A 27,972-nucleotide genomic window follows, 5' to 3' on the forward strand; every position below is an offset into this window, starting at 1 on the left:
TGCCAACCTTGAGCAGTTTTACAGCCCAATTTATTATATACAGTGACAGTATACACAGAGGAGGACTACTGTGTAGAAGTGTTTCCATGCACAGACAGGCAATTTTGTGTATAGATGTCCATACATCAGTAGAGGAAGCAGAAATGGCAACAGTTAAATCACAAGTGATAAGCCTGAGAGCCAGGGCTTAACTGCAGTGCTGGCCACCAGGCACGTGTGCCCTTCCCAGGACCCAGCGGCGGGTACGGACAGACCTGAGCATCCTGCAGCCTTCACCACAGTCTCCAAGGGGGACAGAGCTTTTACATTCTGCTCTCAAACACAGCAGAAGTGAAACATGCTCAATGACTGTGAAAGCAGCACAGCCTTCATTACCCAGGGCGCAGCTATTAGCATGGAGAGAAGCTCTACAAGCTCTTTTACCACAACTGATTCCATTCAAAAACTAGTGGAGGTGCTTTGAAGGATACACAGGGCCACTCTGTTGGCCAAAGATACTGTTTTTTTCAGCTAAAGATACCAAAGCAGAGTGTAGGCTTCAAGGTTCAGGTCAACTCTAATTTTAACTAGAGTGGTTTTCTCACCTCTGCCTGTATCAAAGGCAGTATCAGAGTATCGGGATTCAGTGTCAGCTGTCAGAGATTTGGTAGCAATGCAACCCTTTCATTCCCATCATCACTATTTAACAAGGATGAAAATAGCCACCCCAGTACAGCCCACCTCCCTCAGCCTGAGAGACTCCAGCAGCTGGTTCCCAAGCCCACCTTTCAACTTGGCAAGGGCAAATTCTACCAAAATCGCCTTATTACAGTCCATGACCCAGCTGCCTGTCTGCAAAAGCAGCTCCCTCCAGGTGCATTCTTTAATTCTCTGCTCCACCTCTCACAGCAGCACCACCAGGCAGTACTGACATCATTTACAACAGGAGCCTTCAGCCTCCACACCACACTTGGGGCCTGTTCTTCCTTCCTTGTCCTCCCTCCCTATTAGCCATTCATTTTTCCATACTGTCCCCATCCCCAAAGTCTTGGCACTGCCAAGCTCATGCATTTATGTTCCTGCAGGGGTTTCTGGTTGCATTTCCACAGGGAGATTCAGGGTCCAGCTATTGCATTTGCACAGCACAAGGGCTGTGAAAAGCAGACAAGCCATGCCAACAGGCACGGGCTTAGATTCTTGGTGAGAAAAAAATGCCGGTTTCAGGAAATGATCAATTTTGCAACTAGATTCAGAGTACATGGCACCGGTCTCTCTGCTCACGCAGCTTCAGAGCTCTAACGCCCCATTGCACAGGGAGGTGACACAAAACCACTCCCTTCCTACCCTGTAGAGGAACATAAGCTTTCTTCCCTCCTTTATGGCAAAAGCCATGTTACCTTTTGCCCCCCACCTTCCCTTGAGAACAACAACTCTTACCTTCAGCAAGCAGGAGGAACCATCTGTGTCAGCCAGGGTCTGTCCTGGGGCTCTGGCAGGACACAGGGTAAGAGTAAGCCAACATACAAGATCGCCATCCATTTCTTCTGCTATACCAACGTCTGTGGGTTAGCAGCTGCACCGCACATTACACGCAACAATGAAATGATTTAAACTGGCCCTGCCAAGTAGAGCTTGCAGTCTCCTCTGGTGGGACTTCTGTAACAAAATTCAGAAAAATTAAATATCTAAATTCTTACCGGTGTCGGAAGGAGGCCCAACACTGCTCTGCCTTTTGTTTGTATCAGCCAAAAACCTCAGCAGTTTGCTAATAAATTCTGAGAGGTGGACCTGTGCAAATGGGAGGCAAGAGAGCTCACCTAAGCTGAATTAACTCCTCTGCAGACCATAACATGGTCAGCTGGATTTGATCTTACTGAGTAGGCGTGCCCCTCTCATGGGGAAACTGTCAGCTGGAGAGTTAAAAAAATTAAACACCTGGACAGAAAATGGGCCAGCAGGCAATGTTTTACTCTGGTGGACTGTGGGGACCAGTATGCACGAAAGCACTACTTGAGGCCAAAAGAGAGTTAAGAAAGCAGTTCCACTGGTTATTTTTCAAACCCACTTTGCGAGTGCTACAACTAAACATGTAAAACCAGACTCTGGGCAGCCACATATGAAGTGCACAAAAGCTTTTTTTCCTCCCAAATGCAGAAACGTCCCTCCACGTTCCCAAGGGCCCAAGCACAGCCAAAGAGAAAGTAAAACCAAAGAGCTTTTTATTCAGCCCAGCAAAAGCAGCCTGTACAGAGCAGCACTTCCTGGGCTCCAGAGGGAGAGATCTGCAGAGGAGGGAAAAGGAAAGAGTAACTTTGGAGGTCGTGGAAGCAAAATCAAGAGGCTCACTGGAGATGCCAACTGCTTAAAAAGAAATCAAAATTGCATGTTAAAATGGATCTGAGGCAGCAGCAAACTGCAAGTGCTTAATAAAGTGACAGCGTTCAAGATCTGCTATTTACAGTCAGCCACCCTCTAACATCCTCCAGTGTTTCACCCTTAGCGCTGGGGTGCACACAAATACTTTGTGGAGCCCTAGCATGCCTGCAAAACAACTACCAGGCTGTGCCTGTTTCTGGTAAGCTCTTAGAAAAAATTCTCAAGAGGGTAAGCTCCACAACGCTCTAGCAGATTTGCAAGAGCTGTGGCTTCCACCAGGCTCTGCAGGATCCCCACAGACACTGGTGTTTCACACCAGTCCCTGGTCCCTGGCCTAACCACGTTCCAGGACTTCACAGAGATGAGTTCCTGAGTGCTCCCTGCTACCAAAAGTCAGGAGTTACAACAGAAAACAAGAGAGAAAAAAAAAAATTAGAAGACTCTGCTAAATAATTTCACCACTTGAGTACTGTACTAAAAAGAAAATGGGACTCCTTAAGGGGTGACCCAATGAAACAATAGCATCTGGCAAGTTGAAGCCCTGCATAGATTTAGCTATACCAAACAATGCAGCAAATAAATATAAGACCCCAAGAGCCCTAGGATGGGCACATCTCCCCAGAGTATTCTTTGGCCTCCCAGCTTCATGCAAGACCCTTGGACCTGCCAAGAACCTGTCAAGGCTCTTTTAATCTTCCATGGTCCCAGGGTGTTTCATGCCATTTTTTCCCCATTTTTCCCTCTCCCCAAAACTTCCATTTTTCTTTCTTTCAAAAAACTGCCACTGTATTGAGGATTATATGAACACAGATCAGGCCGCTTTGTTTACGTGTCTGACTATACAGATGCACCAACATCTGCTGCTTTCAGCCCTTCCTCTCTTTTTCATCCTTTCTCCCCTTGTGCTTTCAAACCTTTGTATGGTGAAGGACTGGCACATCCCTTCCTCACTCTGTTTCCTGAATCTCAGGTTCAGAAGTCTTTTACTGGTTCATATAAGGCAAAGCCTTCACTTCTCAAAAGACAGAATAAAAGACATTTAGAAAATGTATTTTTAAAAACTATACTTTGTCCCACGATGCCTGCCTGCAGTTCCCCTCTCCCCAGTTTCTGTAGGGCACACTTAGCCCACTCACTGCCTGTGTGTCACCCAGCACCCCCTGCAAGGTGGCACAGCCCCCTGCCTCGAGCCCCTCTCCTACACCTCCTCAGGGGTGCCCCAAGGTACTGGGAGGCAGTCAGATGACATCCGTCACCTCCACACATCAGTCCATTGCACAGGGGAGCACAGGGGACTACAGACAAGATGCATCCCCTGAAATGGGAAGAAAATTTCAGTGCAGCTGGGGAGATTTCTACTGTCATGGGACTAGGGGTCTGAGGATGACCTGGACATCTCAGGTATCTGCCGTTGCACCAGGAGCTATCAGAGACTTGTAAAGGGCCCCCCTTGCAGCTTGGCACCTATAATGTATACTGGCACGTACAGGGAGTTGCACATCCTCTGATAACCCCACTGCATAGCCTCTTGCCTAGGAGGTCCCAGTCACCCCTTGTCTGCTCCCCAAGTCGAGCCATGTAATCCTGTAGCCCCAGTGCTTCCAAACTGCATCTCTTACTTTGTAAGTAAATATATATATGTGCACATCTCTTACTTCTAAGTATGTACAGAAATATATTCTTTTCCTTTTTACAGTTACAAATTACATTTACACACAGGTTTTTATCTTTTTGGTATCTGTGCAAGCTTCTTAGGGAACATGAGCTTAAGACAGAAAACTTCTGAAAAAGACTTCCTTTTAATTTTTTATTATTTTTTAAAACACTATCTAAAGAAACACTGAATAACTACCTTCCATCCTACTCTTCAAACCAATGGCACTGCCATATCCACCTTTGCCACTCGTCACCTCTCCATCTGCTTCCTGGAGCACACCAAGCCTTCATCTGTCAAGTCCAAAATGCTCCAGAGATTCTGTGCCACGTGCTGAGGCTGGCTTTTGGCAAGCTCCTTCAGCTTGGAGCCCATCACTTTGTAAAGGGTCTTTGCAAGCCTGATGACCGCAGTCCTGATATTGCCGCCTCTGAGAGGCAGGGTCCTGTTTCCCAGGAAGAACCAGAGTGTGGGCAGGGCACAGCGATGGACGGCTTGGGGTTTCCAAGGATAAACAGATGACACAAGCACTGTTGGGTGAGAGACACAAGCTGTTTAACAACCTTAATGCAAACAAGTACCTTTACTTTTTGTTCCTAGAAGTCTTTTCTGGCTAGTATCAGCAAGCACAAAGAGCCCAATAACCCAGAAACAGGCAACGGTTGCTGATCATCCCCTGAACAGAACAACCAACCTCTGAGGGCCTTAATTTCTCCAAATCAGAGGCTTTGTATCCATGATAGATTTAGCAAAGTGAATCATACACATTTTGTAAATCATTTCACTATCTGCTTCTGCACTACAAGTGGCAAAAATGTCAAATGGCTGTTTATTTCCATTAAAAAGTTGTCTAAACCAGCTGCTGAAGAATTTGAAATACAGCTTAGAGAGGTAATTGACAGATTTCTAATAAAAATGACGATTGCTGTTTTGTGACCTTTGAAGAAAAATGCCAAAAGTCTAATGTGGCTGTTCCCTTTGTCCAGTGGCACACAGCAAATGGCAGTACTATACCACACTTCAAAACTCCAGCCCACAAAAGATGTGTGCTGCTTGACAGTTTTATTAGAAAGATCAGTGACTAACTGATGTCTTTGGCACAACGGTCTAATTTGAGCTGTATTCCCCTCATACTTGGTGGCTTCTAATGAACAGCTGTTTCAACCTTTAGGATGTCTTCCTAGGTAATTACCTAGACCCCATTGCCATGGCATTTGAGCATCTCACAATTTTAATGGCATTTACTCTCACAATGTTCCCTGAAATAGGGGAACAGAGAGAGAGAAAATCTTACATGGGGGGTGAAATTTTACCAAAACACACACATTCCCTCTCATTCCCTCTGAAGTCTGCTTTTAGCTCATTTTCTGAACCACACTAAATACAAACAAAAAATTACTACCCACATGCTCCTTGCACAGCAGATTTTGCTGAGAGATCAAAATCTGAAATGCTCTGGAGACAGAGTTCTTATTTTCTGTTCAGTGGAAATGTTATGCCGTAACCACTTACTATTCTGTAGTGGAAGGACCTTCATTTTCTCTACACTGTTAATCTAGCATCAGGCATCAACATTTAAACAGCTCCTGGAAGTACCTCACAACAATTCTGGTAAGCACAAGAAGGGTTATGGTACCTATTTTAAAATGAGAGTTAATTTGAGTTTAAATGCTATTAAATACAGTGGTCACTATGGAGCTTCAGAAGAGAAAGAGCTGTCTGTTCCCACTAAACCCCAGAGAGAACACCTGCTCTCTCTGAAGGAGTCCCAATTTACGTTCAAATGCTTTCTTTGAAAAAGAGATTAAAATGACTATAAAACTAAATTCTATGTTTATGGAGATTTACTTTATTCAGGTTATCTTTAAAGGCCCTTTTACGTTCGCTATGGCTAAACATGCCCTTTTGAGATTCATAATGAAGAAGCCAAGGGTATTAAACCTTGGAATAAAAGATGCTGATATAATCAGCAGTGGATTTAGCCCTAACTAAAGCAAGGCTATAAATAGTCTTCTCTACTATATATTGAGATTATATTTTTTTTCGATTCCTTGGCTACTGCTGACATAGCAAGCTACTATTCTAAATCAATTATCAGCTGCATTTGCAGCGTGTCGGACACCGCAGATCTAGAAATAGACTGTTTGCACACCCTGAAATGCCCCGAGTCCCATGGCATCTCTGCAATACAGGCAGGGAGCCTCAGTGGGCTGGGCTGAACTGCAGTCCTGCCTTGCACAAAGTCCTTGCCTGTAATATGTGTGTTGAGTTTCCCCGTACACTGTGAGCCCCAGGCTCCACAGGATTCAGCCTCAAGTTTCTAATAGGAAAACAAGAATCCTGTGATGGCAAAACAAGTGATCCTCAGAAATACCACTTGCCACAATTCTTCGTGAAGGATGGTCGTTCACTTTAGAAAAGGGACTTTCAAGAGACCTCCATGACCTTTACTGGACTGTCCTTCAAAGAGAGGAGCCAGCCAGGGTATTTTTAGCCCCTGTCTTTCCTAAAGGCAGGTCCTGAGATGCCCCAGTGAGAGCTCAGTGCTGGAGCCTGAGCACCATCCTCATCTCACGTGCTGCACACCTCTGCAGCAGCCAGGCAAACCCCTGGCAAATACATCTATTGTGTGTATTTTGCAGGAGACACAAGCTCAGGACCTTCTGATGCTTGATGAGTTACTGCACTGCCTATTCCGAGGCATTCCCTCTAAACATTCCCTCTGAAGACTTCTTGACTTAGAAGTGGAGATTAGCCGAAGCAGGCAATACCTGAGAGAGATTCTGTGATGATCTGCAGAGCTTGGCCTCTGAGGAAACGCACTCGGCTGGCAAGTTCTTGCAGCAGCAATGCATTATCTGAAAGAGAAACATGTATTTCTGCTTACTCTTCTGAGGGTACAAGGAAAAAAAAATAGCAGGAGGGCAGAAGTAACTGCATTTTTTAAAATAAAAGTACATTTCTGCCAGTTTCTGAGTCCTTGTCTTCTTTTTCCTTCAGGCTTACTCGGAAGGATTCTAAATTCAGAAAAGAAAAGCTCTCATTTCACATTTGTAAATCCAAAGCTGACTGCTGTACAAGGAGCTGTGTTAAACATTTCACATCGGGGCCCTCAACATTTAAATTATATGTAAGCAGGGAAAAGATTTTCTGTCTGGAGCTTCACAGAAGTGAGCTCCTCCCTCTGCTGAGGAAAAGGGTGAGAAGGCTCAAAAGTTCACACATCCATTCACACTTCAAGGATAAGCTGGTGTTAAGTCTTTAAGTTACCTGTTGGGATCTACAGACAAGACTCCAAGTTAATCTCACAAGAGAGAATTGCTGCTCATTTCTCAAAGTTACTCACTCTTGGGGCTCTTGTAACATCTCTGAAATCAGATCTTGGCAGAGAGACTGGAAAACAAACTGATTTCCTAATACTTGACTGTCATACGTATTTCAGTTTTTCCTGTGCTGCCTGCTGTTGACTGGAGGTCTGGTTTTAATTTGTAAACTGTTGCCTGGATTGGTCTGCAAGCCTCCAGTCTTACAGCTTTGACAAGCCAAGCCAAGCTCTTCTTGGAGGCAGAATGCGCAGGGGATGCACTGTGATACCTCACAGTGTCACCAGAAGTGGCACCAATAAAGCAGGCAACCTACTTCTCTATGAAACACTACAGAGCCAAATCCCAAAGTGGTTTTAAGTAGCACTGTGCTGTTAAGTGCTCCTTTTTGCATGAGATATAAAAAGGAAGTCCCTAGTGATCTTCTTGCAAGCATGCAGTAAAGAACTGATCCTGCTATGCTAATTAAGCTGCTGCTTTGGTAATTACATTCTTCTCGTTCACCTTTTTAAACAGACACCTATTGCCTCACACTCCTGCAGTATTGGCAGATGCTGCTTCACACTTGCTGTTCCTCCCTAGGGAGTTACTTTACAGCTGATGCTTTGGAAAAAACACTGGGAAAAAAAAACAACTTCAAGATCTGGAGATCTTGAAGGAGTACAAAATGTTAGTTCATCATTAGTATCTACACAGATTTTCAGGGGAAGACTTGGGTTTTGCTTGGTTGAGGGGGAACTGTTAGCTTGCTTGGGTTTTAGGAAACTGAGTCTATAGGCACCATTCATCCTTCAATTTAAGGGTTTCAAATGCCCTGTGCATTTTGAAACAGGAAAGCTCAAGTCAGCAACAGATTTATGCAACCATTACTTTAGCAGCCTTGAGAGACCTAAAGACAGAGGAGCTTTTAATGGCTGTTAGAGAAAACAAGGCAGCAGGCTGTTAGTACTTATTAACTTAGCTTTCATTCTCTGTACTACAAATTGGCTAAACCTGTTGGCCACAGGACTGACAGCCCAGCACCTGCAATATGAGCAAAAGAAGCATCTGCTTCTCCATGCTTTCATTTTCACCGTGGTCCCCTCTTTGCCACCTTAACACCTACAGGGGAAATTCCTCTTCCCTTCTTGCAGGGGGCTGGTTCCTCTGGGAGTTACTTGGGCTACTGGCCGGACTCCATGCCCTGGCATCAGGCAGTGGCCATCTGAAGGGCATTTCTTTCATGACAGAGGACAGGGTAGGACAGACGTCAGGGGAGAGCAAGATCTATGTCTTGGTCTCATTGCAGTTGGGCTTGACTTGATGATTCGTCCCCATCTACAAGGTGGTTCCCTTGAGTAAGGTTAGGGTCACCGGTCACAGCTAATGAATGTGTGTGGCCTCCAGCTGGGGATGTCCAAGCCAATGTCAGGGTTAAGCTAAATAAATTATTCAGGCATTATTGGAAGAAAATTGTTGGTAGGTAGAATTCTGGTCTCTGGGATGGGAGCTTTTTTGTTTTGCTTTGTTTTTACACCAAGTGATCAAGCAATTTTCTAACCAGCTTGCATTCCTGCATAGATCGTTAAAGGTGACAAAGGAGGAAGTCTCACCTAAAATTCAAAAGATGAGGCATGTCAACAAAGAGTCTCGGAGCAATAGCTGGGCTCTTAGCCATGAAACTCGGTGGAGCAATGGGGCAAGATACTGCGCGCCCTTACTCTAAGCTAGGAGCAAAGCACAATCCTTTAGAGTTCTGGGGGGTGGGTGTGTGTTTGTCATTTGCCACCTGATTTTAAATTGTAAAGGCAGACAATTTTAAAGCACATGGGAATGTTTCACTCATGCATTTTTCCAGCAGAGCCTTCTTTCCCCCACTAAAGCCCCAGGTGTTGAATTCTGAAATATTTGTGATTCAGTTGCCTGTTTGAATTCTTACTAATGTCCATAAAAATGAGCAGAACCAAAAATATATATTCCACCTTGTTTGCTTGAACTGTCTCTGGGGTAAAGTCAGTGTGATGAGAGACAAATGTGCCTTGCTCCTGTTCAGACTTCTGCCAGCCTGGAAAATTTACAGTGATGCCTCAGAACTAGTGAGAGGGAAATGACAGAAAGCTCCGTACAAAATCCTGAAGGGATCTGTCTGCCGCATCCTCTGTTAGCAGGATTCTGCAAGTTTTCCCAACCTTCTCCCAGGCACCACAAAAAATAGGTAAGAGCCAAGAGCAGCACAGGTCTCACACCCTTCCCTGCAGTTCATGATCTGGAAGAACCCTATACTTGGGACACAGAAAGGCAGCAGGTCAGCAAATCCACTGAGTTTGCAAAGCAGCTGATATGGAGAAAGCTGCTAATTCCCCTTTAAGACCCGCCTTTTCAACACTAGAGTTTTCAGGCATATTCACCCAGTGCTGCATTTTCACAGCTGACATAAATCTGTGTGGCAAGGGAATTTACAGCAGACCTTGGCTGTGTAGTTATGGGCTATAGCAATCTTGCCCCATGCAGAACAACATCTGGGGCAAGACATCATTTCCAGCTGGATTTATACCTGTTTGCTCTAAAGAAATGAACTTGGCAAATCATAAATTCCCTTTTAAAAAAAGAAGACCCAGATGAAAGGTGGAAAACAGACAGGATCGGCTAATGCCTGTAATGTAGAGCCTTCTAGGAAGCTGCTCTGCAGAAGCTCCGATGGGGCAGTGTCCCTTTGTGCCAACAGCAAAGCAATTCATTTGGGAACTCAAATTCAGCCCAAACAACCTCCAAAAATTCCTTTGTCCCTGAACTGGAGCAAAGGTGTCCTCCAGGATTTCTTGTGCAGCTCCTTCTGTACCAAAGTAGACAAGCAGCACAGAGCCAGCGGCTCCTGGCACTTTGCAGAAATGCTGGTACCCATTCAAGCCTGTCTGGGAGCTGGTGCATAAGGACTGCACCACCACAGCTTCTGGTTACCCAGCTCAGCAGTTACAGTCAGCAGGAATTCAGGTCCTTTTGATATATAGCACAAATGACACAAGTGATCTGCAAACCTGTCATCAACCATAGAACCCAAACACTTTTACGTGGGACCTGCTTTCCCAACGTAGACAGAAATCAGTGTAAAAAAACTCCTGGTAAACACTTTTACTGATGGCATTCATCTTTTCAAAACCAAACTCCTTGCATGCATAAATATGCACACACCAGCCCTCATCTCACATTTCAACACAAGTCAGAGTTGGAGTGAACAGCAGGTGGAGAGCCTGAGGGACCAGAAACTTCTGGTCACAGCTGCACCAGTGACAGTGGTAACACAAGTATTGCCAGTGTGCTGCTGAATCTACACCAGAAGAATAAGAGGGAAATTCAGGCCTGGATTCATTTGACCAAACTTTAAACACTTCACCGAGGTTTCAGTGGGCAGATGCAAACACCTGCAACAAGCTACCCAGAGCAGCCTGAGCCTCCCTCCCTTACGCAAATGTGTGCAAAAAGAAAACCAGGCAATAGCAACATGTCTCCACTATATCCTTGCAGGTGGATCCTCCAGGGGATCCAGCTGCCTAAAATAAAGTGCACAAGAATAACCCGAGAGTCACAGAGAACAACACTTGCTACAGACTTGGGTCTGGTTGTCAACTGTGGCCCCCGGCTGCTACCAACCCTACCAGCCCCTTCTTCGCTTAGAGCGCCACACAGTCCAGTGGCCTGTGCTTGTACTCATTGTCGTGAATCATTACCATCAACCATAAAACTGAGGTGAGAGAAAAAACATCTCTGTGTAATCCCACTCTGCTTTACTCCCATCCTTTTATTGCTGCTTTTCTGACTGCCCTATTTTTGGTTACTGCCTCCAAATTAAGAGAGATTGAAACCTGTGGTAGGTGAGGGGAAGCAGGGAGCTAACTTCAGGAGAGTGTCTCCATATGCTTTTAAGAAACACATGCTACCCACATGCATACAATCAGTTTCTAGAGCAGATCACAAGGGAATAATTCCAAATACACTAACCAAAAAGTAGCTGTTAAAAGCTGTTTTGATGAACTGTAAAGGCACCAGCATTGACTTCTGTACTATTACTCATGAAGGAACATGCTACTGTATTTGCCAGTCCAAACACATTTTGGGCAGCGATAACAGATGGGCTGGGCATGCACTCTGCAGGGCAGGTGCTCCCAACCAAAACGAGCCTGAGGATCCCTGAGAGGTGGAGCATGACCCTGGTAGGCAGCAGAAGACATGCTGCACAACCTGCAGCGGGCCATATGGTCCAGGACACAGGGCAGACTGGGACCTCACCCTCTTCCTACTGCAGGTACACATTTAACATCAATAGACATACCTGCAGCCCCATGCTCGAGCGGCCAGAAAAGAGGACGGTAAGAGGATCCTTACCCTTCTGGAAGAAGGGAGCTGAGGCATTTCGAGCCCCACACACACGGAGCCTCCCAGCCTGACTACGGAACAAGCATTTCATCCTTCATCTGCTCTCCACTATAATCTTTCATAACACAGCATCTTATTAAATACAAGATCACAATCTTTGCATTCAAAAGGACATCTTCATTTCAGCTTTACATGGATAAACTACTACACAAAACTGCAAAATGAGTAACTGAGCTCAAAGCTTCTCATATTGGGGTCATAGAGGGCCAGGCACGCCTGCTCAGGAGAGCTGCCACTGCCAGAATGTGGAAAAAAGGCCAGCGAGAACAAAGACCCTCCACCACCCTTCCCACCGTGTGTTTCACCATTTGCCTTAGTGGCTGAAAACTGAATGCACATTTTAGAAATCCAATTCAATAAAAACAAAACGCATGCAGTTTCCTAGGAGGAAGGAGGAAAATCAGCCATAATAGATGCTAGTCACTTCCCTCATGCTCTTCCGGCAGGAACTTCAAATAATGCCTATTATGTCATCTCTATGGAATTAAAAAACACGTGAACCAAGTGATAAACAGCATCCATTTGGCTGCACGTCACAACATGATACAACAGAACGGGATAGGAAGAATGCAGACAGGACTTCATAAACCTCTTGCAGCAGCCAGATATTTCTACAGACAACCACAGGTATCAACAGACTCAGTGTCCACTTGACTCCCAAGACGGAGAAGTTGCAGTTGAGGATAGTCAATGTCAGAAGTCAGCCTTACCCAGGTAAGCAATGGATGCTTCCAGCGCTTTCACAGCTGCAGAATAAATCCCCATGTGCTTTGAGTTCAGGTTGTCAGTGACTGCTGCTACCAGAGCGACCAGCACTGCATGTAAGGCACCTTTGAGCACGGGTGTCATCAAAGCCAGTGCCTCCAGCGCCCGCTGGCTTACTTTCTTGTTGCAATCCTGAAGTCTCAGGACAAAAATATCAAATATCTGTTCAGAAAACAAACAACACAAAAGCTGGATTAAAATGTCCTTGTTTCAAGAAGGGATGTAGAACGTAACAAATTAATGTAATCCTTTCTGTCAGGTCAGCACTTGCTAGCACAACTTCACTGTTTTCCTGTGGACTGCTCGCTGTAGTGGTTGCACAACCTCATGCTGGGTGAAAAGTTTTTCATATTTTCTTAAGCAGTTTGGGTGGGGACAGGATAGTTCATACGGTGTTTCTGTTTACCTATAAATCATTACATTAATCCTATTTTAATAACACCAAATAGTATCTTTGGTATAGAGGTATGAAAACAGGTATTTACGATGCTCATTCTTCCATAAAGTTGTCTCAGGTACCGAGGGTAGTTTTGATTTTGCCAAAACGGTGGCTGGATGAGATCCAAGTTTTGTTTTATCTGTCTCAGAACCTGCATCTGAAGAAGTGCAGGGCTCTGATGAACTCGTCAGTATCCAGAGCATTTGTCTAGCAAACAGGTAGACTTCTGAAGTTTACTGTGCTGTGCAGTTCTCATTAGAGCAGGTTCAGTCCCTTGACAGCCACATTATCAGGCACTGTTTTCTGGAAAAGGGGAAAAAAAGCAGTTGCTTGGAGGAGAAAGAACAGAAGATCTATCTTTAGTCATTTTCCTCCTCTTTCCAAAGAGGAAGAGGGACTCCCAGGAAGGATGAGAGCAGTCTTTCCCAAGCAGGAAAGGGATGAGGATGGAAGTGAACAAGCAGAGCTGTAACTGCGCAAGACAAGATAAAGTTTACAGAGGGATCTTAAAAAAGAAAAAAAAATATATTTTATTAAATCAACTCAGCTTGATACTTCTCTCCCCCATCCCAAGCCATTTTTTTTCTAGAGAACAATTGCCAAGCTTTCAGTGCCTGGTTTTCCTTTATTTCAACCTAACCGGTAGTAGGAGACAGCAGAAGCTACAGGAACATTCTGTCATCATCTCGTGAACAGGACTAAGAGGCACCTGCCAGAGAAATACATCCAGACTGAAATCACTTGTCCTGAAGCCTGGAGCTGAATTACATTATTCTGGGTAAGAAGGGACCAGCCTGTTCCAAACAACTAGTATGTAGCTAGTTGATAGTGTAGCCAAGACACACTAGGTTAACTTTACTGGTACAGGCTTGGGAAGGGAGCTAACAGGAAAAGAGCAATAGAGATGCCCTACATACTTGGACAATGTTAGTGGAGATGAGCCGGGAGCTGCTTCTGCAGTGATCCAGGAGGAGCTCCACTCCCTCCATTCGTCTCTGAAACTCGTTGGCTGTCAGGAGCTTGTAAAGCTCACTAAGCTGTTCAACTTCTTCCACAGTCCGAAGTGGCCGGCAGTGTTCTGTCCGACGGGGTAACATGCGTCCATCAGAGCCAGATCTCAAATGGGAAAATAAAAAGAAGGTTAGACCTTTTGGTGATAATATCTTCAGTTAATTGTGAGGAAAACATCTCAAAGATAATTCCTTATTATGTTATACTTCAGCTAGATCCTGATCTGAAAAGCAACTTGGATCTCATGACAATCCTTGTAAGAGACAATCTGCAAGTAATGTTATCACTAGGACTTATTCAGGAAAACCAAGGCAATGAGGATAGGATTCATCTCATTTGTCTTCAGATGTCTTCCCAGGTACCCATCCAACATCCCTTCCTGGGGAAAAATAGGCACTACTTCCAAGTTGAATTGCCTCATCTTACGGGAGGTGTCTGTATTATAAGGAAATCAATTACTCTGGGGAAGTGTCTCTACAACAGGTATGGGAATCTGGATAAATAGCATAGATGCATCTGAACAGATGAATCCGACCCAGAGAGATTAAGGGGCATATCTGAAAGGATCCAGAGGATCAGTAATGTAGGGAATGGAGACAGTGGGTTGTTTTATTATAAAACTATTCCCTACACAGTAACAGAGGCAAAACCAGAAGCCAGATACCCCACCACTACACTCCCATTATTGCTTCCCTGGGGACTGGATCCACAGTTTAACACACCCAACAGGAACAATTCACTTGGATCAACTCTCTCTGCCATGAGCATGGGAAGAGCCTACCCATGCTAATGAGGTGTGTGGTCACCCGCCACCACTGAGCACAACAGAGCTAAAGAAATCCACTTTGTTATCAGAGGAGGACAAGTACAAGTAGCTCTTCTGCTAGCAGGGGGAGACAGCAAGGACCAAATTCCTCTCTTGAATACTGATTGCAGCAGAAGTGAAAAAAACATGCTGCCCGTCAGCCAACCATTAATGGCTCTGAATGACATGAATAGCTACAGAAAAAGTCCACAGTGAGACATCTGTTGACGAGAACTGCTCAGGAACTATCTTCCTGGTACTCTCTGAGGGTCAGAAAGCCGTGATTCAGCCAGGCCAAACTACTTGCATGGAAAGTATTATTTTGGGGAATGGCATCTTGGTCCTAGACTGGGACTTCTTGTCAAACCACCCATCTAAAAAAGACTCCACTCAGTAAGAATACTGTGATTGAAACTACTTGGCCCAACCAAAACAGCAGAGACACGACCCTCTCACCACCTCTGCAACACTGTCCTCACCGCTGCACAGGATTTTGTGAGCTGCAGCTGGTGGGTGTCTCTTCCTCTCTCTCTGTTTTTGTGGAAAACCCTCCAGAGAAGTTGTGTTCAGCCTAATGCAGAAGTAGACATTTTTTGTCAGTGAAGATCTGTGGGGTAAGGCAACAATCTCTGGCACAGCCCGTCTCCATCAGGAAGATTTTACTGTGGAAGAGACATGTAAAGCTTGTCATGGGCTCTGTCAGATATAACAGAAGTGCTCACTACCTTCCATCAGAATGTAGCTCGTCCTGGGGCAACATCAAGCCACTGTTCCTAGCTTTCCCGGAGCTCTTGACAGATAGAGGTTCACATTTATGGTCTTCAATACCCTATGTATATATATTAAAAAAAATAATGAATCTATCGAAGATAAAATGGGAAATTACTTTCCAAATATCCTCTCCATCCCTCTGGGGCTGGGGGGGTGGGGTGGGGTGCGGGGGGGTGCGGTGCGGGGAGTGAGCAGGTGGCTGCATGGTGCTTGGTTGCCAGCCGGGGTTAAACCACACACACTCACTCTCCCTATTCCTGCACAAAGGCACATTCCTTTCTAGAAAGTAAACGTTGAGGAATGAAAAAAAACCAAAGGGATGATTTTCCACTGGATGCTGAATTCACAAAGCTGCTTCCAGCTCCACAGTGCATGACAGCAGGGCAGTACTCCCAGAATACAGACAATATTTGTACCAATTATGATTGTGTTGTGCATCTTTTCTATATTTGGAAATTTTCTTGGCACTACAACTTCTTTCTTCTATTGCAAAGACTATTATCTTCAGTATAATCTTCAGAAGCATTATTCTCACTTCCTTGCTTTATTGGGGGCAGGGGCGGGGGGCAGGTAGTGGGGTTTTCTATACCTTGAAGGTAAAAACATTTTCTCCCATTTCCCTATCCTGTTTGTGGCTGACATTCAAAATACACCCACTTTATTTCTAACAATACTAATTCTTTCACTGCACTTAAACAGGCTGAGGATCAACAGTTCATTCCCAGGAGCCTGATTAATCTCATCTTAGCAACCTCAGTAGTTACATAAATGAGACATTCCTCCTAGCAAGCACTTACTTTCTGCTTTATTTTCGCCATAATATCTGCCAAGCCATGTGAGGGGACAGATTGTTTCAGATACTTATCAAACTTGCGATGACTACTCAATATACTCAGCATCTTCAGTGCATAACACCTAACGGAGGAAAGAGAGAAATGAATACAGCTGATTACTCTTTTCTCCCTTGTGATTAAGCAAAGGAAAAGCGTTAAGAGAATAAGCTGATATGTTAAACTCTTCATGTGCAATACCTTCATGAGAAGTTACTACCTATTCAGCACGGAGAGATGTTTACCTCCACTTGTCATCACTGCACAATGCTGCCAGCTGAACACAAGAGGCAAGAGGAAAACACAGGGCAACAGGAAAATACAATTTCACTCTACAGTTGTGAGTATGTTTCTGTGGGATCAAAGGATCCTGTGGGACCAGCGAAGCACATCTGCTTTGCTGTCGAGGCTCATTTGCAGTGTCTTGCTGCCATTGCACAGTTTGCCTTTCTTTACCTGGCAAAGAAGCTAGGACAAATCATCCCATGCTTACTCTTTATTATTCTATACTACATGTATGCACACAGGCAGCTCATGTGTTCTTGGCATCTATTAATGGGAATCTAAAGGAATAATCAAAGTAAGGGGGTTTGGTTTGGTTTTGCTACTATGAAACCACAGCTATCTTCAAGAGGAAATCTGGAGGTCATTCAGCCACAGACAACATTATACAACTCCAATTATACAATGGGAAGAAAAAATTTTGACTATTGTAGGCAACTATATCTGCAGAAGATGTTTAGAAAGACTGAATGCATTGGTTAAAGACAGCTGGAATTTTTCTAGGACAGTATTAACCTTATCAGAAATAAATGCTTGGGATCCTTCAGTGATGAACAGTGGCCAACGCTTTGCCAATGCATCGCACACATTAAGACCAAACAAAACTGTTGGACTGACTAATCTGAGCTCAGCTGATCTCAATAAAGACTCATTCAAGTCACAGGAATTTGGCAATGATTATTGTTGCTGGACAACCTCATGTTACCCAGAACAGTCATTTTCCCAGACATTACCCACACTGTGAAGTCACTTTCTTAAATATTTACTTTATCTTCCACTCTTTTGTGCTTTTATTATTTACATTCAAACATCAAACAGTTTTCATATTTTAGGAAGTAAAATGAAGACCATCACCTTGTGTCCTGATGACAGGCCTGAGCAAGCTGCACCAGCACGCTCACCAGCAGGCTGGCATTGACACGTGTGCTTTTCATGACCTTCTTGGCTCTGAGTTGCTCCACCACAGTCAGTAGGTGTTTGGTTGCACACTTCCGCACCAGGACGTTGCGGTGCCTGGAAACAAGAGAACAAACACTGGGGCAGAGGGAAAAGGAGGGCCACAAGCACAGGCCTTGGTCATGGCATGCTCCCTGTCATTGCCGGGGGAAGGAGGCCGGTGTTCTCACTGCAATTTTAGCCACCTGTAGAAGATTCTGTCCTCAGATAAAAACAAATTTCACATTGTACAGAGAGACTGCCTGCAAGGAAGAGGGTAAAATTCAGTCTCCCTGGACTATCAGATGCACAATTCCCTTCCCTACTCTGACGGAAGACAATTCATGCTGACTTGTCAGAGGATTCCCACTACACAGACACAGCTGCAGCAGGATTGAGCTTTATTCTACCCATTTATCTCCAAGTCTGCAGACCTAGAAAAAAAATTGGAGGGAAAAACCCTGTGGGCCATGCAGCTGCAGAAAATCTAGTAATGCAGCCAACTTGTTCTTTGAGCCTTGACAAGAGCTATGTTTGAATGATTTACCCTTTTCAAAAGCTGAGGAAAAGATAGCAGTTGTTCTAGCTAGATTTCTAGAAAGTGCCTGTTTGAAACTATCAGGCACAGCACGGATGTTTGAAGGCAGCGTTTGCTTCAGCTATCCCATGGGAGTCAGCCTGTGCAAGTGCCTGTAAAGTGACTCAGCATCTCAAGGCTAACATGCAGCGTCAAACTGGAGTAGAAAGTGGAGCTCTAAGGACATGACAGACAGGACAGGCCCCTCTTGGCTGGAGCTGCACCTGCTGTGCAGGCTGTGCCACAGCCAGCAGCTTCTCCCGCATGTGCTCCCTGCCCCAGCAATTAGCCTCCTTATTTCTCAAGTGAATGGCATAATGATGATGTATGTTTTTTCCCAGTGCCTCTGTGGTCAGCGTGGTGAAATATCAAAGGGCACTCACTGCTGGAATTGCCATTGTCCCTCTTCCCACAAAGCCACAAGGCTATATCACCACCCTGTGCAGGGACTTTCACTTCCCCATCATTCACCGTGCCTAGACAGTGTTGACAGACTGAGAACAAATGCACTGGAGTAGGGCAGAAGTAGATGGTAAGAGGAAGGCAGCGAGGGTCCTTGTTTCGAATCTAAACCCAAGTATCTAGTCACAGAGTACACAGAAGATGCAGGAGAAAGGACCTTCCCCTCCCATCATTCCCCTTCTGCCACCCCTTCCTTCCTCCTGCCCACACAATTTAAGGTGAAAGACCACCAAGAGAAGAACAACGTACTGGATTCCACTAGCCATGAGAGCAGTCATTGCTCGTGGAGGAGTCACACTCCCCACCATGATCTCCAGGGATGTGTTGGTTGCTTTCTGAATGAATTCGTTGGAGTGCCCCATCCTCTGGAGCAAGACCTGAGCAACCCCGTCCACCTCGTGGTCCATGCACTCTTTCATGGTTCTGAAGAGCTCTCCAAGCGTCCTGATTGCCGAGCCAGACACCTTTGAGCGGGGGTTGTTCACCTGGAGAAGTCATGAGGGGAAATGTAAGAATCACCTTGTAAAGAAAATCAGTTCCCCTAGACAAATGTCCCAGGAAACGGCAAGATGGAACACAAGAGCAGAAGACCACAAGCAGAGAAACACACTTACTCTGATACCAACTTCTTTGGCCTCAGGCCTGCTTATGCAATACAATTTTAATGAGACTGCAGGCCTAAAACATATTGGTTCACCTAGAATAAAATGTGCTGCTTAGCCCATAATGTACACTGCGTTGATTTTAGGCCCTTTTACTGAAAAAAAAAAAAAAAAATTAAATCTGGGGCTGTTTTTAAAGTATAAAGGCACAATTCATAAAGACAAGATAGAGGAAAAATAATACCTTCCTCCTGTCCAAAAGTGCAGCACTGGCAGTTTGAGGATTCAACCAGGAAACAGAAGATGTGGGCTCAAGCCTACAGACTAATTCGCAGCAGGGACTTGAGTCCATCTGCAGCTCTGTCTACTCAGGAGAACCCTAGCTGTTGAGCTCAAGGCACTCAAGCATCCTGGAAATCACGTGCAGTTACAGCTGCAATCAGTGGGGTTTTACAGCATTCAGTGCTGCTCTGGAGTGATCCCTGCTTCCAAAAGGCTCTCCCACAATGGTAAGGAAGAAGCACCTCAGAGTCCTGCACTTCATTTGGAAGACACTTTGAAGGACAGACCAGTGGTTCTTTCTGCCAGATTTAGTTGTGCCTGTTCATAAAAATTCATGGTGTAAATGCTAGAAGTGCTTGTGAAAGCAAAATCTGGGACTAGAGTGAAACAAAAAATGAAAGCTGTCTCTGCACAAGTGTGTACAACAGAGAGGAGGAAATTTCCTCAGAAATATGAAAGTGATATAAAAACTAGATGAGCTAAGCTGAAAGGGCTTCTTCACCTAACCCCAATCTCAGAGAGGGAGAATCTGAGCATATCTAAACAGAAAGGTTGGAAGAGTCCAACAACACAAGGGGCATTCAGGCCTCCAATGTCATGAAGTGTTGGCGAGGAGGACTGACCTTCATGGAAACGAGCTAACTTGTACTGTCTTCTGCAAGCAAAGGAAAATGAAATCTATTTGGCAATTGTGTACAAGGCAGCTGGTTCAGGCCATAGGCAAATGCCAATTTGGAAATATAGCCACAGATACTATTAAAGAGCTTAGGTTGAGACCTCTCTGCTAACTGAGAGATGAAATAGTGGAGATGTGCACGACTGCCCTGCAAACTCTATGGCACGGCCGCTCCAAGCACCCAGTGGCTGCAGTGCAAAATTCCACCATGCATGGAGGCAACAAATCAATGGAAAGGGCAAATTGCCAAAAAGCGCACAGAAATGAAGATGACAACATCATCGGAAAATGCTAGAAAATAAATTCCTGCAGTCAATCCTCCAGGATGCTGAGGAGGAAGAGAAAGTGGAAGGAAAATGGGAGGCAAAAGCTGCAGTGTTTAATTACAGCTTGGCAGAGATTTGGGCTGTGGCAAATCACCTGATTAGTGTCTCAGTTTCTGCATGTGTATATTGCACTATAATGACACCTAGGCTCAAACAGGAGAGAGGCCGATGCCCTACATACCAGTAAATGTAACTATAGGTACAGACCAATCATATAGATAGGTGACACAGCTATTAGAAAGATGAGGTCTAAAAACAGTAATGAAGGCAGACGCTGAGCACACTTGTAGATGAACAAGCACATATCTACTCTACACCCCATGTAGTAGCAGCGAGGTAGGTGGGACACAATTAAACATGGTGTTCTTACTTCTTTGGTAACTGCCAAGGAAACATCATGAAGTCTACAAAGAAGGACTTCCGAGTGGTAGGCAGCCAGGCATCTGACATTGAAGAGTCCCTTTGTCTTCTGCTCCCTGAAAGGCAATTACCAAAAAGATTGATTTTTCTCACCACCCAAGAACTAGGCAGCAACCTCTGAAGTTACCAGGGTCTCAGCTCAAACAAAGGGAGGTGCTTCTCATACAACATTTAATTAAATCATGGAACTCGTTGCCAGGTGGTTAAAAGCATACAGAAATCCAAAAGGCAAATAGGTAGTTTCAGAGTGGATGGGTTAATTTTCAGCCATTAAAGAAAACAGCCTTTCTGAAATCCCTGGCACACGAAGTCCCTATGTCACTACTCCTCGAAGTTGGGAGACTGTGCCATGTTTCTGTTTGTTGCACCCTCCCTGTAACCAGTCCCTGAGATAGAGTCCCAGCTGGTTGTTACTGGTGCATTTTCTCTCTTTGCTCTCCCCAGAGGGCAGTTCAGGAGTGAAAGTCTGCACTGTCACTCAATAGCTGAGTTTGCACTCTGCAATGCAGTTGTGTCCCCCCACCCCCCCCAAAAAAGAAACGTGTCCTAAAAGGTTCTACACCTAGGCAAGAACAGCTAAACCGCGAGATTTTCCAGAGAATCGCTACTTAAAAATAACACCCACAACATCAACGTGTTATTGAAAGTAGTAAACCTCCACCTCTTCCAGAACTTTCTTTATGAAAGACCTGAGCTACACGAAGGCACAGGATGCAGTCACTGGTTCACCAGGGCTGCAGGACAGGACTAGGAGCCCATCCCCTCTTGGGGTTCCCGACCATCACCCAGACCCCCCACACCTGCAGAAGCTCTCTGCATCTCAGAGAGCACCAAACAGGAACGGGGAAGAGAAAGAGGAGAGGGGCAAAACAATGTGATCACACAAGGAGATGCATCATGGAAGAATTTTCATGGTTGCCCCTGTGTGAATGGAGCCCTAGTGAGTGTATGCTGGTCCTGAAATCAAAAAGACAACCAATATCACCTGAAATTTGTAAAGTCTCCTCCTGCCTGTGTCTAATTTCAGGACACACTGTGATTATCAACAAAGTACCTCAGGCCCATATTCAGCAGTGAGAAGGAAAAAGGTGAATTCTTAAAGTGCAACATTCCTAAAGGATTTTTTTTCTTTTTCCTTGTCTTCTGCCACGAGCCCTTCAGGAGAAATGACAGGCTGAGCCATTCTGCACCACATCTCAGTCCATTTCTCAGAAACAGGAACTCCCCGCAGGCATTCCTGGGACTCTCATGCGGGAGGTCACACAGAGACCCTGTGTCCTGCTGCTGCTGCCAGAAGTGGGATCAGAGACAAATCCTTAGACAATCCCACCTGGGCCAGTGACCCAAGGCCACCCAGTCTCTGAACTTAAGACCACTGTTGTCCTGCTTCTGGCTACAGCCAGCACATCATCTTGTTCCACAACCTTCTCTCTTCCCTGAAGATTTTGTTTGCAGCTACATGGAGCAGAAGGCAAACCTAGGGAACAGCACGGATCTGCTGTGGCTATAGCACTGTTATGGACCAAGGCAAATAGAAGGCTGCTCTCATCTTTATGCTGTGATTGCTTTGGAGTGGTTTCACTAGTTCCCTTCAGACATCTGGACTGTCTGGGCTCAGAGGCACTAGAAAAGAAATGTTTCTAGCCTACCTTTACACTGAGAGGAAGAAAGAGTGAACAGAGAGCTTTCTTACCAGTCATTGCTGCTGAGCCATGTGAGCGCGTTGAGCAGCTCCTGCTGTGGGTGAGGGAAGGCTCTGGCTTCCTGGGTGTCCTCCCACTCTGGCTCCTCTCCCCTCTCTGGGATGCCTGCAGCAATGACCAGCAGTGAGTTTGCTGTAAGGAGAGGGTCAGGCACCAGCATCGCATACCCGCGGGCAAGGCACCCCGCCACCGAGCAGAGTGCAACCCAATCTCCCAGCCAAAACTACCTAGGGGTGCAAAGTGGCATTGGTTCAGAGACTCCCCTGCTCTCTGGCGCACTGCTTTCCCCAGCACCCAACCATCTCCCAGTCACCCCTAGCTGGGCACCAGCTCTTTGTGTAAATCTGAAATTTGCGCACACAGAGCCAGCTCCCAGGTCCACGTAGGTACCACAGCCAGCTTGCAGATTCATAGTGCTGAAGAGCTCACACTCACTGGGACCCAGTGCCACCCAGCAGAACTTGCTACTCCAGGAGTAAGCTCCTGAGATGTGCACATACCTCCCTGTATCACCTCCCTGTTACCTGCAGCACTGGGGGCAGTGGCACCCCGTAACTTTCGAGGAAAGATCTCCAGTTGCCCCACAGTGGGCACCAAGCCTGAACAACCACGTCCTGCTGGGCTGGGGCAAATCCCCAAGGACCAACCACCAGGGAACAGCGATACCTGGCCCTCTACACTGACAGTGCCTCTGGTTCCATTTACTTCAAATATTCTAGACAGAAGGCAGCTGAGTGCCCATATATTTTAGCATACTATTGGGAAAGTAGTAGTCTGTTGGGGTTTTGCCATTTTCCAAGTGTTATGAATATTTACCATTTCAGAGGTACCGTACCACTGGCTGTATTTTGAAGATGCTGAGGTGAAATTGGTTTGTCATCAAATGTGCTTGTTTGCAAACCATGCAATGCCTAAGCTTTCTCTTGTGGAAAAATGCAATTTCTAGTCTAGAGAAGAGTGACAAACAAGCCTTCCAAATGTGAACTGAGAATAAAAATATGTAAATACAGATGCAAACTGCTGGCAAACACACTCTCTTGATGATAAATATACAAGGTACAAGAAAATTCAGATGATAAATGCATTTGTTATGAAACCTATTTGTCATCAAAAGCACCGTAGGTCAAAAATGTCATGTCTTGCACGCAAAAGCTCATTCTCTAAAGTGTTAATGAAAACACCTGATCTGTCTAAAAGTGCTGAGTATAGATACTGCACAGAATCTAGACAAACTGCTATGGTCTCCGTAGGGTTTGTATGCTACCTTGCATGTTCTACAAAGTATGGAGGATGGAGGAACTGTAGAATCAAAAATCAGATGGGGACTAATTGGGATGTCACTGATGTCACTGTCACTGCACAAGTACGTAGATATACACATCTCTATTGAATATGAATGAAGAGCCACATCAGGCTAGTTCTGGTCAGTTTTGGAAATTGGAGTAGCGTCACTAGAAAAGAGCATTCAGAGTATCATTCCTAGCCCACTTTTCCTTAACTCACGCTATTCTGGATTGTAAACCAAGGTAGGCTGCCAACAAAGGAGAGACGAGAATCACTATGGAGTCACTACTTGCTGTGTATTTACTGCAGGTAGCAAGCAGCCTGGGAGTACCAGGCAGTGTCTCCTGTATGTCATCTGCCTCGCAGAGCCACTGTATTTGGGTGGATAAGAACTTGCAGGTGCAACAGCACGATTGTACCAAGTCACAAATTTCCATGCAGAGACAACCCCTGCTGCAATAATAGAAATGCTGGCTGCCGAGGCAGAGAGCCGCACAGGCAGAGGGCCAGGATGGTGAGTTGGCTAATTGATCATGGTGGGACACATACGTGCACGGTGAGCACACCCTGCCAGACTGCACCAGAGCTCAGCCCTGCAGTTACAGCTGCCTCCTTGCACCAGTGTTGTATTTTGGACTGTCAGTCTGGACAAGAGCTAGAGCTTAAGGCTTTACCACTAAAGGTAGTGGTAAAGCTCAGCTCAGCTTTCCTGTGGAGCTGTAAGCACCACCTGGTCCAGTACCACTAAGCTGGAATGGATCCAAAGCAGGCTTGCTCTCAATCCTCAGGACAGTCTTTGAACCCAACATCTTACCTGGGTTGAGCAATGAGGTGGTTTGTGCTCCTTGTGCAAGGAAAGAGCTGGTGTGGGAGCTGCAGCAGAGCAGACTCACCTGAGGATTTGCGCGGAAGCCTGCCGTTCTGACCGATGGACAGGGATGCTGGGCAATGACAGCCTCTCAACACGCTGCCTCAAGGCAGTACCAGCGCACTGTCTGCCTGCTTGGCTTATGCTGGGGAAAATGGTATCTGTCCCAATGTCAGGCAGTGGGTCAAAGCCTGCAGAGACTGAAAACAGATGAGCAGATCTGTTTGACAAAGGAGAGCTGAGACATGGAGATTGCCCTTGCCAAAAAGATTCTTGTCTGTTCCTATCCATCTGCTTTTAGTAAACATCTTCTCTTTCCCAGTTACGGAAAGAACTCCTGTTTTTTCATACCTATGTGCCTTTGTAAATGTAAGAATCAACATTTCCTCCTCTGCATTGGAATATTTTAGAGGGCATTTAAAGAAAAGCTTAGGATTGCTAAAATGTTCTAAAAACCGGAATTGTGTTCTTGAAGCTAGAGAATTCATTTTCCCCAAGATGTTTCATTCTATCTAAATTGTAGGAGATCAGGCCATTTTTGGGGCAGCCTGACTAAAGGCTGATTTTCGTAATGGGAATAGCACAGCGCAGCTCACTCTGAAATACTCTCCAACAGATCTGGTAAAACTCGGAGAACTAATCGTTCCTTACATGGCTTCACAGATGATAAAATCATGTGATAGCCAAGCAGTAAAAAAGGAATAAATTTTTTAAATCAGGGTTTTTTCCCTGTGGAATGGTCAGGTCAGTAATAAAAGAGAGAGGTGGTTTAACAATACACCTCGTTTCTAGTTCAGAATGGATTCAGCAATAGCGTCACCTTACTTACTCAGCAATACTTCTCCCTAGTTGCGTTCAGCATCCTAGCTGCGTATCAGCAATAAAAGAATCATTCCTATGGGGCATGCCCATTATTTGGCAGAACAAACACTGTGCTGAGGGCTCAGTGGATCTTATGCCTATTTCTGCATCAGCAAAATTATTTGTTAAATTCTCATGTCTCCTATTGCTACAAACCCACAGATGGCAAAGGGACAGCAATGGTGTCATTGAGGTTTTCCAGTTAAAAGTACTGGCTGACACGGACACTGCATTTTGTCCTGTGCAACTCAGTGATAATGCAAGGCAAGGAGGGGGAAGAAGCCAGTAGGCATTTCCTACCCCAAGCTCAGTTTGCAATACTGACACATATGCAAATAGAGCAGGGGAAGAAACCTGTAATCATAAACCTAGCATATGTCGTTTGAAGTAAATGAGTTGCACAAATGAAACCTCAGTTCATTACTCGACATTTAATTTCAGCTTGTGCTCTAAAAGGACAAAAAGCTCTGATCCTGCATAGGCTGGATACTTTTTAAAGTCTCTTTCTCTGTAAATGGAGAATTCACAAGGACTTACTATCACATAAGGTTTCACTGTTTCTCACAGTGCAAAAACAGGCAGTGTTGATGAATCTACCTCAGACCTCAAAGGATTTAGTTCAGAAACTGCTCCAAGGGAAGGTTTTTTCCTTAAAGCGTCAGAGGAAGGAGTAGCAACATTTCTCATGTCATGTGAAATGCCTGATTTTTCTCTAATCTTTGTGACGTGAGAGAGCATGCAGGGAGACAAAAGGTATGAGCATGACGTAGAGGAATCTTTTCTTTTCCTGCTTTGCATTTCCAGGGCCCCAAGGTACCCCTCCAGCTCTTGCCATTCATAACTCCATGCTGCCATTCATAACTCCATGCTGGAGTCACTTTCACTGAATCACCGGAGCACATGTCCCAGTGACTGGGCTCTGGGGCAGCCCTCCAAGCACATCAAGGAACTGAAAAAATGTTACAGGATGGTTTTTAACCACACTTTCACAATGCCACCCATGGATCAGGATTCCTCTGGTCATTTTAGGACAGCCATACCCTATACCTGCCTGCAGATGTATGGGTCTTCTCTTCATTTCTTCTGCCTGATCTTGCCCTTAATTAAGAAAATGGAGGAGAAAAGAATATATGAGAAGACAGAAGGAGAAGTAGGGGGTAGCATTAAAGGAGGCAAACTTTCTTAGTATGGTCTTTCTGATGAAGGAGGAAATGCAATCCATAAACACAATAATATGCAAAGCTGATTAATTGCCATTAAACTTTCAGTTGCTGAGTCACATAGAGCTCATCAAGCTCCAGCTAAAATGCAGGAGTTAGTCTTCAGTTTGGGCCTCGACTATCCAGTTCTGCTGTCTTTCATTTTGGAGCTAAGTGGCTCTCGCTGTTACATACATCCTTTCTGAATCAGCAAGAGATGTCAAGTCTGTACTGAGGGCAGCTAACTTTATGCTGTTTCAGAAGTCTAACTTTGCCTGGCCATGCCTAAAACTGATGACAGGATCTTGTTACACATGGTAATACCACTGCTGTCTCCTGAAAACACTGTTACACCTCCCTGCTCTTTCCAGAAGAAAAAATGTTTGTCCAACTCAACTGGTAGGTAAGTATATTCAGTATGCACTTTAAAAGCCATGCAGAAGCTTTTAAATTGGAAGTATATTGCTATGACTCCTTATTTATTGTTCTAACTAGGATCAGGTTGACAGCTAGATTTCCCCATGCATATCCAAGCCAGTATCTTTCTATCAGTTACAGCTCTGTAACTGTCCTCTAGCACCTTGCCCCCTTTGATCTTAAAACCATAGGTAAATATTAAACATCTATAGGACTTTACATCTATAAACTGAGATTTGCCTGGGCTCTCTTTTCACAGTGAAGGCCCAGACACAGAGAAGTTACAACTGACAGTTACAGAAGTGGCACCTGAATTTGCAGATAGCTATACGATAGCCAATGTTTGCCCTAACATACTCTTGCAGGTACAAAAATTGGCAGTCAAACATCACACACAAAGCCAGATGCTGTATTCCAATCCATGCAATACAGCTCCCACATGGCCCCACAAAGATTACAGAACAAATCAGTATCAGAGTCCAACAGAGGACCCGCTTTTAAGGTCCTCTTAAGTCCTATCTCCTCCTCCCCTCCGCCACCCCTGCTCTTAGCGTGTATGAAGCTGGTTTTGACACTGTGCTGGATCATCATAGATACACAAAATGCTGAATGCACACAAGTTTTCACAAATATATTGGAGAGCTGACTGTGGAAAATAACCTTCCAAGGCAGGAAGCACAAGGTGAATGGCATGCTGGAGAACCAGACACCTTG

The 27,972-nt window shown here is 45.1% G+C and overlaps 1 protein-coding gene across 1 annotated transcript; it reads right to left on the reverse strand.

Moving 5' to 3' along the window:
* Positions 1-52: 52 nt before the first annotated feature.
* On the reverse strand, positions 53-27,972 carry TOGARAM2 (TOG array regulator of axonemal microtubules 2). The gene is made up of 10 exons (XM_080408830.1): positions 22,620-27,972; positions 20,877-20,982; positions 18,870-19,105; positions 17,501-17,659; positions 16,331-16,448; positions 15,488-15,591; positions 13,864-14,062; positions 12,453-12,669; positions 6,781-6,867; positions 53-4,539 (listed from the first exon to the last, which is right to left on the reverse strand). Exons 1-10 carry the CDS (start codon positions 22,787-22,789, stop codon positions 4,262-4,264), a joined length of 1,674 nt encoding a protein of 557 aa, XP_080264956.1. The 5' UTR covers positions 22,790-27,972; the 3' UTR covers positions 53-4,261.

This window comes from Falco punctatus (genome assembly GCF_963210335.1).
Source record: "Falco punctatus genome assembly, chromosome: 12".
NCBI lineage: Eukaryota > Metazoa > Chordata > Aves > Falconiformes > Falconidae > Falco > Falco punctatus.

Bases quoted from the DNA above. Each gene is read 5' to 3' on its own strand.
- TOGARAM2 (XM_080408830.1), bottom strand. From the start codon at position 22,789: ATGCTGGTGCCTGACCCTCTCCTTACAGCAAACTCACTGCTGGTCATT. The intron at 20,983-22,619 runs GTAAGAAAGCTC...ATTGCCTTTCAG, and splicing joins TGGCTCAGCAGCAATGACTG to GGAGCAGAAGACAAAGGGAC. The intron at 14,063-15,487 runs GTAGTGAGCACT...TTCCCATTTGAG, and splicing joins GAGCTACATTCTGATGGAAG to ATCTGGCTCTGATGGACGCA.